The 12,103-nt window shown below is 44.1% G+C and overlaps 1 protein-coding gene across 1 annotated transcript; it reads right to left on the reverse strand.

Annotated features, from left to right (window-relative positions):
* Positions 1-816: 816 nt before the first annotated feature.
* Positions 817-9,439, reverse strand: LOC118794028 (phospholipid phosphatase-related protein type 5-like). The gene is made up of 5 exons (XM_036552156.1): positions 9,407-9,439; positions 5,620-5,740; positions 3,044-3,291; positions 1,601-1,800; positions 817-1,063 (listed from the first exon to the last, which is right to left on the reverse strand). Exons 1-5 carry the CDS (start codon positions 9,437-9,439, stop codon positions 817-819), a joined length of 849 nt encoding a protein of 282 aa, XP_036408049.1.
* Positions 9,440-12,103: the final 2,664 nt, after the last annotated feature.

Consider the following 12,103-nt stretch of genomic DNA (forward strand, 5'->3'; position numbering starts at 1 on the left):
TATCCTCAGCTCTTTCCAGTGTTCCTTACAAAACGGAGACTGCAGAACTTAGATTAACCCTTGCAAATTTACCCAAACAAGTGGATTAAATCAGTGTGAGACATAAAGCCAGCAGGGCAGGGCAGAGTCTGGGTTTGAGGCATTGAAGCACCTCTGTGTTAATGAGGGGGCAGGGCATTGAGAGGCAAAGGACTGAGCAGAGGTGGGGCACTGAATGGGTGCATGGTGAAGCGTGGTGGAGCGATGAAGCGTGTATCATCTGGAGGGCTGTGCGGTGCAGCGGGGGGTGTGTTCATGGGGCTGATCTAGACTTCGCTGGAAATGGAGCGAGATGGTATGATAACATTGGGGGTGGTGGGGAACCAATAAGGCTGATGGTCATGTGATCTCAGTGAAGGCAGATCTTGGAGCCTGGAGGGATGGAGAGAAAGAGAGGTAGAGAGACAGAAAAACACAGGAGTGAGAGAGAGAGAGAGGGGAGAATGAGGGAAACGGGTAAACAGGAAAAGAATGAGAGGTGAACAGGAAGAAGATGGAGAGAACAGGAGTGACAAAGCACAGGAGATGAGAGAGATGAATGTAAGATGAAAGTAAAAGAGGAGAGATGTGGAGGGGCAGGATGAGGGGTTGAATATCAGAACTGAAGGAATTAGAGGATGAATAGAAAGACAGACAAAGAAAAACATTAGCCTTCTCAGGAATTCTTCCTTCAGGAAGAATTTCCATGGTCTTTATTGTTCTTTACTAGCATTTTCCTCTTTCTCTCCCCTTTTGTGTATGTGTGTGTGTGTGTGTCTGTGGTGGGGGCACTGTAGTTCAGTCTACTGTCTCATTGGAGGGGAGAGGACTCAAAGTTGGGGAGAGCTGGGGTGCAGTTGTGCAGGAGGGAGGGGTATGTGAGGGTATGCTGGGGGGGCTAGAGGCGGCAGGGAACATGTCCCCCTTCCTGTGTTTACAGACCTGTGCATCCCCCCCAACACCCCCACCCACCACCCCACCCGTTACTTGAGAGCCACTTAACTTTTCGAGTGGACTCTCCATATAGGGAAGTGGCATCATAGGCCTGGAGGAAGAGGGGAGGGGGAAAGAGGAATAGGAAGGGAAGAGAGGGGAAGAGGGAGGACAGGAGAAAAGGAACGAAAACCACCATTGCTGAACTCTTGCTCCAAGAATACACAGTAGCAGCAGGCTTTCCAGCTCTCTTCACACCCATAAAGGGAAGCTAAACACTGAACACCATGATCAGGTGCTTAATTGCCTGGATGGAGGAAAGCCAGCAGACACTGTGGGTCTAAAGCACCAGGGTTGTGTAACCCTAGTGTTTCAACAACAGTGAGCCACAGGGGTGGGAACATAGGGATATAGACTCAGAAATCTATTCTTACTGAGGGATCCACTGGGGATTCATAGGCTTCTGGTCTTTGTTCCATTTCAGGTTTTAAGTGCCTATAGTAAATGGAATCATTTAATGCAAATAGGGTCACCTGTTGTTCCAGGTGTCAATTAGCAGCTGCTTGGTTGCCACGTATCCAGAACCAAAACCCCCACAACCAAAAGTAGACAACACTGTGACCTATTTCAACTTGCACAAGCTTCACACCCTGGGCCCAGAATGCACCTCACCAGGAAGACAGCAATGGCGCTGCCGGTAAAGTAGCCAGCCAGGACATCAGACCAGTGGTTGCGGTATTCTGCCACACAGACCACACCCACCAGCACAGCAAGGGAGAGCAGCATCAGGCACACTGTGGGCTTGGTCAACATGGTCCCCTTCATACTCAACACCAGTGTCATGTACATCTGCAACACATGTGCACACACACATGCACACATGCACTCTGAGAGGCTTGCTCCAGGAATAGTATCTTTGTCTGTAAACTGACTGCAGCATGTCAGGAGAACACTGTAGTTAAAGATGACTCCATAGCACTAAACCTGCTATGCAGGGACCATTAAAGCCATTAAACATGCAGACGTACAGAACAGACCCTAGTTCAGCCTCTGTATTCCAGCACTATCCACAGTCCTGTGTGGGTGTCACTACATTCTACTACCTTCTCTGAGATGTCAGAACAGGACTGTCAGGACAGTACTGAGAGCTGACAGTTGCCGCCGTAGTTGGGCTCTTCGATCAGGGAAATTAATTGGGAACTGCGGATGCGTGCTTGGGCCGGGGACATTGAATTATTGCCGCTGCTGAATTAGCAGGATCCGCGGCTGTTCTGAATTATCATTATTACCGGATTTCTTTTTAATTGCAGAGCGAGTGCGGAGTGAATGCCGGTGGAGCGCTGCAGACCCGGACCAACTCCTGGAGTGACAGGGGCAGGCAAGGCAACGGAAGCCAGCTGGGAAAGGAAAGGGGAAGCGAAGCTGACTGTTGTCGCCGTGTGTGTGCGTGCCCTTTTTCAGTCTGCCCAGCCTAGTAGAAGGTGATTTGTGCAGCTGTGTTTCCCCCCCCAGCGCGGTCAGAGTGAATATTAGCGTCGGAAGGCAGCGGTCTGGACCAAGAACATCAGCCGCACTCTGTCCTTTTCTTTTGGGGTTTTATCTTTTATTTTGGGGTGCAGTGAGGCCCGGCATTGAGGCGCGAGCCGACTTGCGCCCTGCCTTTTTTTTTTGTGTGTGTGTGAGGACCTACTCCTCCTTGGCGTGTGGTCCCCCCCGGGTGGCCGAGAGGGGTCTTGCCTCTGTCACAAGGGCCAGCGCAGGAGACGAGTCAGAGTGGTCACGGTGTGGCGTGTGTGAGTGCACGGGGATATCTTTACAGTGTGCCTAACTGCAGTGCTGTGTGGAGGAGGGCAATCTCGCTTCTGGCGCTGGGGCCTTGTGGGGAGAGAGCGGGACGAGGGAAGGGCCGTGGTGAAGAGGGGCGGGGAAGGTTAGGAGGGGAGGTCAGCAGAGCGTGAGCCATCCTTGTATGAATTGTTTTTATTTAATGAAGTCATTGTACCTGTACTCCTTTAGTCCTGGCTGTCTGTGGCGGGCGGATCTATTGGGGGAACCTGTGTTGGGTAGCGGGGGCCAACGTCCTGACACCTACCACAGTGTAAACAGCCGAGTAGACACTGAGGGCTGCATCCTTGGAGGGGAAAGATTTTCGGGCAGATGCAACAAGCAGGGGGTTTCCTGTGCACACCCAGCGCTCCGTGATATACTGCAGGGAGGACTGGGACCCCAGAGCTGTGTAGTTGGGGTGGCAGGTGGACAGGAAGTGGGGGGTCTGGTTTCCTGTCACCACCTGCCCAGCATTGGCAAAGATGGTGGTGAAGAGGTGGAAGGAATAGACCCCTTAGGAGACAGACATGAGGGAGTGGAGACAGACAGGATGGGAAGCAGAGTGTAGATAATAGAAGATGAGGAATAGAGAACAAAACGGGAGAAAAAAGAAAGTATATGTCAGTGACATATGGGAGTGACAATGCCCAAAGTTCACCCTCCTAGGGATCCGCCCGCCACAAGAATGCCAGGACAAGGTGAGTAGGATAGCAACTCTTTATTATTTTTTTTAAAAAAATTTAACACAATTCATAAAATTTGAGACGCCGCTATCCCTCTCCCAGCAAAGCCGCTCCCCCTATCCTTCTGTCCACCCCTGTCTGCCCTCCCCGCCTACAAACAGGCGGGAACGCTACCCAACCGCACACACCAAAAAAAAAAAAAAGGAATCCACACACACACACACACACTTAGCCTCACTGCAAACACCCCGTGATCTGGCGTCCCCGCCCACCTGGACACCGGGAGAGAGAAGACTGCTCAATTTCACCACCCGGGGGGGGGGGGGGGGGGGGGGGGGGGGAGTGCTGCCGCTGCGGGGAGGCTCTTCACACGCACACGCACACCACACAACGTACAAAACAAAAACGAAAGTATAAGGGGGGGACGTAGCTCAGCCCGCGCCATGATGCCGGGCTTCGCCTACGTCCCAAAAAAACAAAAAACTCCAGACAAGGCCCCCGCGTCACTCCTGCGGGGGCTGGCGGCTTCGGCGGCGACCCACGTCTTCTCCCCGGTAGTAACTCCACCGACTCCTCGGGATCGCACTGAGGGAGACACAGAGCAGCAGCCGGTCAGCCCTCCCTCTCCACCCCGTGCTGGTGACCCACGCACTCTCTTGAAGTTCCGCAGTGCCACCTCCCTTCCAGCTAGGGGATCCACCTCCCCAGCACGCACTTCCACGGGGTGGGGGCTCTCTTCGACCCCGGCTGCGTCCGGAACCAAGTGATGGTTTCCCCCGCTCCCTCAGGGATTCGCCGCTGGAGCCCCTTCGGTCGCCGCTCTTCCGAGGCCGCCTAAAACACAAAACACACTCGCCCCAGCACACCAAAGCCAAAAAAAAAAAGAGGAAATTTAACCAAACGAAACAAACTCAAAACCCGCTCTGGGTCGCGACTCCCAGAGCTCAAACTAAACACAAAAAAAAAAACAACAAACCAAAAAAAAACCAACCCTAAACTCGGCCGTGCCAGCACGTTCAAAGGAAAAAAAACCAAAAAACCTAACCTCACACTAAAACCCCATGTGACAACCTCTGTCAGCGTCTCTGCGGTGCTACTCCCACTCACCTGCCTAAATAGTCCTGGCGAAATCACTACAGACAGGCAACAGGTGCAGAGCACACACCAGGCAGCGAACACCGTCAATTGCCAATTATTCAATCCCGAGCCCCCTCGCTCTCCCAGGGAGTGCAGCGCGATCATGTCAGGAGGAACTCCTGACATATACATAATTTATCAATGAGCATATTTGGAAAATGCATTCAAATTTTAGGGAAAGAGAAACTTTTATATTGCAAAGGAAGCCACAGTGCTCTCATTACAGAAGGAGGTAGGGCAATTTACATCCCTCACTGCTATTGGATGATAAAGCCATAATCCAATCTGCTGTTGCAGCCAGAGGCGATTTAGTCCCTGTCAGGAAACACAGGATCTGCCGGCTCAGTTCCAAGCAGGCACTCAACAGCACCACTCATTTTATCTTATTGACTAAAGCACATTAGTTTCTTTTCCCTATTCAGAGTCTTAAAGTGCTAGGAAAACCTGCTTAACAGTGGCTTTCCACAAGCTGAGTAATTTTTTTTTCTCAATTTGAACCCAAAGACAAGATTATGTTATTCTCTTTCAGGCACACTTTTACAGAAGTGAATGCCTCTGGGTATACTTTTTTCCAATCAAATAATAATGTCATATTTCACTGAATCTGCAGGAAGCAAAATTGTATATTTAAGTCACTAGAATGTAAGTATTTGGGTCTGGTGTCCTTGTATCTTCACAATCTTGTAGTCTTAAGTTAAAGCAAATAGTATGTTTCCAAATATTTTGTATTTATCTGTGTGTCTCATGATTTAGCTAAAGGCAGTGTGTGTGTAAACCTCAGTGGGTCTAGAGGTGTGTTTTTGCATCTGTTTGTAATATCATCATATGATATACCTAAAGATATAAATAAAACATTTCATAAAGCATGCAATGTTTTCTTCTGTTGGGTTTTCCAGTTGCTGCAATTCTTTTATGCTTATATACCTCATGACATTCTGTGGTTTTGTGAGTGGACAATCTAGATTAACCAATCAGAACAAATGCCATTGCTCATCTATGGAAATGGAGGCATTCCTGTTACCTAGGAAGAGGACAATTCGGCGCAACGAGGAGTTGAAGTAACAACTGTCTGCCTTTATGATGGTCTTCTCTTGTGTCCCATCAGTTTTCATGAAGAAGGCCATCAGCTCACCTACCAGGATCTGCGCACAGAAATGCCAGTTTGAAATTCTATTACTCTTCATCTTCCTCCTCCTCCGTCTACTACTGCTATTGCTAATAATAAAAATAATAAATATAGCTGCAAGCGGCGATTACGGGGTCCAAGCACATCAGCGGAACATTGAATGGGTGATGGCTGCCATTATTTCTTGTCCTTGAGTCATCAACTTGTCCTTGAAGACTTTATCAGGACCGTTGACCAAGATGCGTTATACAAAATTCTAACTTTATTAGGGAATTGGTTTAGGAGATGTGGTAACATCTTTGCCATAGTGCCACCCATTCCTTGATTTACACCAAACTTGATCACCTTAAGCCTATTGTCCTACAGATAACAGTTCTCATGTAAATGTGACATGTAATGTAAATGTTAAATAGGTCACTATTTTGCCATTGTGAAATACATGTAATATATGAAAAAATGTTTTCCATTAGAAGAAGCCAAATGATTGTTGCCATCTCAGATCAGTGAAAGTTGACCTGAGTGTAGGTGTCAGGGTCAATGAATGTTGATCTGGGTGTAGCCGTCAAGAAAGTAGCAAAGTGTAGTTTTTGACGGGGGGAGTGGTGGAAAGAGAGTTTGCCATGTAATTTTCATACAGATTGCTATTTGACACATCCAAAACAATCCCGCAAAGTTTCATGATGATAGGTCATAATTAAGTCAGTTAAAATGCTGCTGCTGAAATTTGATTGGCTGATGGCGGTCAGTTTAAGGGCTCCTGAAATTTGATTCGACATTTGACATTGTCTCTCTCTCTTACACTCACACCTATGGGTTAATAGCATGTCCAATTGACATTACCTGAATGTGTTTGGACTGTTGTAGAGAACCAGAAGGAACTCAGAGGAAACCCACATGAACAGAGGTACAAGGTACAAACTGAACGCAGACGCACCCCGAACTTGAAATCTCCATAATGTTAGGCAGTAGTGCTACCCATTTGCACTATATTTGTACTATTTGTACTGCCCCCCACTACATATATGTCAAGCTTAAACAAAGGCAGTGCCATAAAATGCAGTGTGCCTTCTTAGGACATTGCAATAGGAAGTGTTAAGAGACAGTTTTGTGGAACGGCATGGCGTTTGATCCGGAGACACGTGTTGTGTATTCGAATACAAACGCTGGAGACAAGCGATGTGTATTCGAATACAAAGCGATGTCGCTACATCCGACCAGAGCCAAACGGCGCCTCTTGTGAACCCTATGGAGCCAATTAGGTTATAGGGCTCAGGAAATACCCAATTTGAGAGGGAGCTGTTTAGCTATGCACAGCTCCACAAAACCAATCAGAAACAGCACCCCGCTGGTCATCATAACTCATATGTAAATGTGCCTGCTATTAACTGTATAAAAAAGAACGAAATGTTATACTAGTTAAACTTATGCTCAATGCTGATGTTCCCACGGCTGGCTGTGCAAATAAACTTTCCTGTCTTTTTCTGTGAACATCGAATCTGCTTCTTTGTTGTAACGAAACACGTTTTGGTATTTGGGACTTTCACTAACAGAAGTGCCAATGCTTTTGTAGGAGTGCAATTTTTGGTTATTTGAAAAAATCCAAAATCGTGGGAAAAATGACAGAGACCATACCATATTAAGTAAATATAATAACATGTCCCTGATTAGAAAAGGACCACCAATTTTTCACACAACACCTTTTTTTGGTAAAAGACTTTTTAAAGATCAAACCTTCATGTTTAAAGGAAAAAATTTCATTTGACATGAATTTAATAAAACACACTGAATAAAGAAGGTATGCTGATCTTTGAAATTGTCACATTTAAATGAAAATAAAATGTAATCACAATTTTCAAATGAATAAGCTAATTAAATAAAAATAAAAATAAAATAGTCTACTGGGATTTTTAATACCACTGAACAATCTCAGATAAATGGCGCCATCTGCTGTCTAGTCATCCCATGCAAGACAACCCCACTTTTCAGTCCCTGAAGTAGAATAAAAAAACCTGTCTTTCATTCAGGCCAATACGGAAAGTCCAAGTGTTTCTTTAACACTATTTAGTGTATTAGTTGTGGCAATAGGTCAAAAGGTGCAGGAGATGTGCCTACTTCAAGTGCTACAAACTGATTGTATCTTAGCAGCCATGCCATTTGGACACTGAACTATGTGTTCATTTTCCAGTTAGACCTGATATGTAATGATGTGTTCATTTTCCAGTTAGACCTGATATGTAATGATGTAATGACCTACAAAAAATTGGTCGCCATATCTGCTTTTCTTTGTGCGGTCTGTGCCTTGTGATGTCCATTGGAACAAAATGTCATTAACATCTAAGTACACAGAAACATGGCTGTTTAAAGCTGTTTTCCACTATAGCACCCCAAAGTGGCCAAATTTCACTAAACTTAGTGTGCTCCACTCAGGCCTCATGGTAAGCATGTCTAAACAAGTTTTATGGCAATGAACAAAAGCATTGCAGAGATATGGCCCTCTCTTCCTTCATGGTTCCTTCATGGGCAAATTTGTGGGTGCACTGCAGCCATATTGTTCAACCTGGCAACTATCCTTTAACAACTGTTAAAGACAATGGTCCAAAGACATAGTTTTTGTGGTCTCCTGTAAAGTTGACGCGGCAGAACATTGAATGGGTGATGGCTTCCATTGTTTCTGAGTCAAATTAAACAATTTGCAGCCATTTAGTCTAGTAGTTTCATGTACACAGAGCAAAGAGGTCAAAGGTTAAGACCTATTAAAGCTGCACATTTTTCACTTTGTACTGTAGCACCATCATTGGGACAAATCGACTAATTTTAATATGAATGCCTATTAGACACATCCTAAACAATCCTACAAAGTTTCATGATATGTCATAGCAACGCCAATTAAATTAACTTTGATTATAAATTAATTCTGAAAGTAGCTTGTAAAAGATAGTGAATAATCAATCCAATATGTATGTTTAAAGACAAATAATGCATCATTGAATGTAATTATTTTGTTAAAAGGAAGTGCGATTACAGGTCAAAGGGTAAAGTGTGATATTCCCCTAAAAATAGTAATGTAATAAGATTAGACAGTCTATGAGTTTTTGTCGAAGTAGTGCCGACTTTCACGTTGTTTGGTTCAAATTAAACGGCTCCATCATTGAATTGAAGTTGATGGAAACAAGATGGCTTCTGTTGCTTAGCTAGGATAAAGAAATTGGTAGCTACCTTATTAGCTAGTTGCTAACCGCTAGTAAGCCAGGTTATGCATTAGCAAATGATCATTGTAGCTTTGCTGATGTATAACTAGGATTGTCTCTGGTTAATTGTAAGGTTACAGAAATTCTGTAGACTCTTTATGTGTATTCATTTTCAAGAGTTTATACTAAGTAAAATTATATTATCAACCTGTTTAATGAGTTTATGTTTAGGCAACTGTGTGTCTAGCTAACTAAACATCAACAACTAATGGTAACATTAGCTACGTTTCATATTTTGTAGTTAGTGAATAAAGTGATAGCACTAGTAGCCATATTGTTACATATCGTCGCTGTCGGGCGGAAACCTCGTCATTTTTTTCCGCCCATAAATCAATGCTGTTGGTCACTCTTTACGTCTGTCTGTGGGTTTTACAAATATTTAACCAATGAAAAGTATTAAAAAGAGCTTGTGACTAACTCCATTGGATCCTCACTGTCGGCACGTCATAGCTCCACCCCGCCTCCATCTTGAGTGAAGTGGCCACACAGCAGAGCTGAAGATAAACAGTGATGAGGTGATTTCGTCTGATTTCATCTGAGGCAAATAGTTCAATAAAATGTTTTCAAATTAGCCCTAGGTTGCAGACTCAGTTAAAACTATGCAGTGTACCTGTTTATCAAATTTAGCTCACAAATGTTAACATTGTGATTATAGATGAAAGTGTTTGCTGAGGAAACTAGCTAGCGATGTGACAAGAAATGGTCAGATTATTCATAGCCTTTCTCTCGCTAGCTAGATCAATCTCTGCTTCATCGAAAGTTATACTTATACACAATTAAAACTCTGTCCATTACTGAAACGGCAATGATAAATGATGTATAGCAGTTGGCTATACTGTAGAAGAATATACAGCAGTAGTAGGCAGTTGTTTGGAGACAGTCTCTGGTTGTTCATATATAAAGACACAACACCAACTTTGACGACACGGTGTTATTTTAAAAACATAGGTTTTTTTCCATTTCCTGAAAAGTAAGGGTTTTGGACATACAAGGTTTCTGCCCGACAAGGACGATATCTAAGTATGTAGCCCGGTGATAGCTATGTGCTATAGTTAATAAAATGCGTGCAAGCCTGGGTGTGAATAATTGTGACTTTTGATATAATTGTAGGTGTATGATGTAAATTAGCTGTCTCTCCTGTTAACCTTACATTTTATTTGACAGCATTTTACTGTTCCTGATTGGGTTTTAAATTGTATTAAAATTGTTTGATTTTACGCTTCTGCTTTTGATCGACAGTGCAGATTGAAGAATAGAATAAGGTATGCATTTTATTAATTGTTCTTTTTTACTAATGCTATTAATGTGGACCTGATGCAGGGCTCCAGACTGCGACCAAAATGGTCACATATGCAATTTGAGAGTGTGCGAAATTGCACATGGTAGTATTCGTGCAAGTGCATGGTGATCATTAGACTGTTTTGGTGCCCCTCCGGCACGGGTACTGCGTTAAGCATTGTGGTTGAAAGTAACAGCTTTCTTCACTGGCTCAGTCAGTCTCTCTCTCCTTGCCTGCACTTTCATCATTAGTGATGAAACGCGTGAAACAATCCATTTAGCTGTTACCGTGTTCCAAAGATGAAGCGGTTTATAGCTGATTATTTTAACCCTTTCCCACGTAACGTATTTTAAGATACTGTAGCATGCGTGCTACGTTACATGGTTCAGTATGTTTTCATTAGTGTTATTAAGCTTCTCATAGTTTTTGCCGCTGCATTTGCTATATTTTTTAATGTGAAATCGTTGTTTCCTCAAAGCTAGAATTGGCTAGAATTTTTCCAATCCCGTGTTCTAATCGCATCGGTTTTAGCATACACGCTAAACGGCTAATCATACTGGTGTGGCTGTACGTGCGAAAGGGTTAAAAACAAAATGAGCAGAGAGAGAGGAGGACGCTGGTGGAGAGGGAGAGCCAACGAGAGGTCCCGACTCAGACACAACTGATGATGAGAGCGCAGGTGCATGCAGGGAGAGACCGACTCAGAGCCATATAGAGAGAGAGTTACACTATATGGGCAAAAGTATTCGGATGCCTGACCCATTGTAATGACATTGTATTTAAATACATATACTTTAATATGGAGTTGGTCTCCCTTTTGCAGCTATAACAGCTTCCACTCTTCTTGGAAGGCTTTCCACAAGATTTTGGAGTGTTTCTGTGGGAATTTGTGCCCATTCATTCTGTAGAGCATTTATGAGGTCAGGCACTGATGTTGGACGAGAAGGCCTGGCTCGCAATCTCCGTTCCAGTTTATTCCAAAGGTGCTCGATGGGGTTGAGGTCAGGTCTCTGTGTGGGCCAGTCAAGTTCTTCCACACCGAACTCATCAAACCATGTCTTTATAGTACTTGCTTTGTGCACTGGGGCACAGTCATGTTGGAATAGAAAAGGGCCTTCCCCAAACTGTTGCCACAAAGTTGGAAGCATAGCATTGTCCAAAATGTCTTGGTATGCTGAAGCATTAAGATTGCCCTTCACTGGAGATAAGGCGCCTAGCCCAAACCCTGAAAAACAGGTTTGGCCAAATACTTTTGTCCATATAGTGTATGACACTGATTTATCTCGCCGCCACGCGATCATGTGGTTCATGTGCACCTCAGTAGTTCCAAACAATCCCTGCGCTGTCAAGTTCTCCTATGAGACAGGCAGCAGCGGGTTTGTTGTTGAGCGGTAAATATTAAAATACATGAAAATATAAAATAATTAAAAATAATTTCTGTGTAGTTTTAGCTTTCTTTATATTTACTATGCATAACTTTCTGTCAATTTCAAATGTGAAGTGGCGGAGTGACAACTTAATCAGTGTATCATTTGCTTATACCAGTTTTGGTTTTGGAGGGAAAGAGTTAATTCATGTTAGCTGACATTATGTTAGCAGCGTATTGGATAACGCTAGATCGTGTAGTATCCTAGTCCAGTATCCTAGTATCCTTCACACTGTTAAACGATTTTAGCCATGCACTACACATCAATTGTTATTGTGTTTGTGAAATTAACCGGCATGTACACCACTTACCTGCACTGTCAAAAGATCTGTCAAACAGTTGATGTAGGAATGTGTTGGCAAGTACATTCAAGAAACATGCTACATCCCAGTTTGTAAGACCACAATAAAAACGGGAGGCTGACAC

Source organism: Megalops cyprinoides, chromosome 19 (genome assembly GCF_013368585.1).
Source record: "Megalops cyprinoides isolate fMegCyp1 chromosome 19, fMegCyp1.pri, whole genome shotgun sequence".
Classification (NCBI taxonomy): domain Eukaryota; kingdom Metazoa; phylum Chordata; class Actinopteri; order Elopiformes; family Megalopidae; genus Megalops; species Megalops cyprinoides.

What these genes read in the sequence shown, in the direction of transcription:
- LOC118794028 (XM_036552156.1), bottom strand. Translation starts at nt 9,439, where the DNA reads ATGGAGGCGGGGTGGAGCTATGACGTGCCGACA. An exon ending in CCGAATTGTCCTCTTCCTAG is followed by an intron (nt 3,292 to 5,619) that starts GTAACAGGAATG and finishes CTGTCTCCTAAG; the next exon opens with GGGTCTATTCCTTCCACCTC. An exon ending in ACTCGGCTGTTTACACTGTG is followed by an intron (nt 1,801 to 3,043) that starts GTAGGTGTCAGG and finishes CATGTGTTGCAG; the next exon opens with ATGTACATGACACTGGTGTT.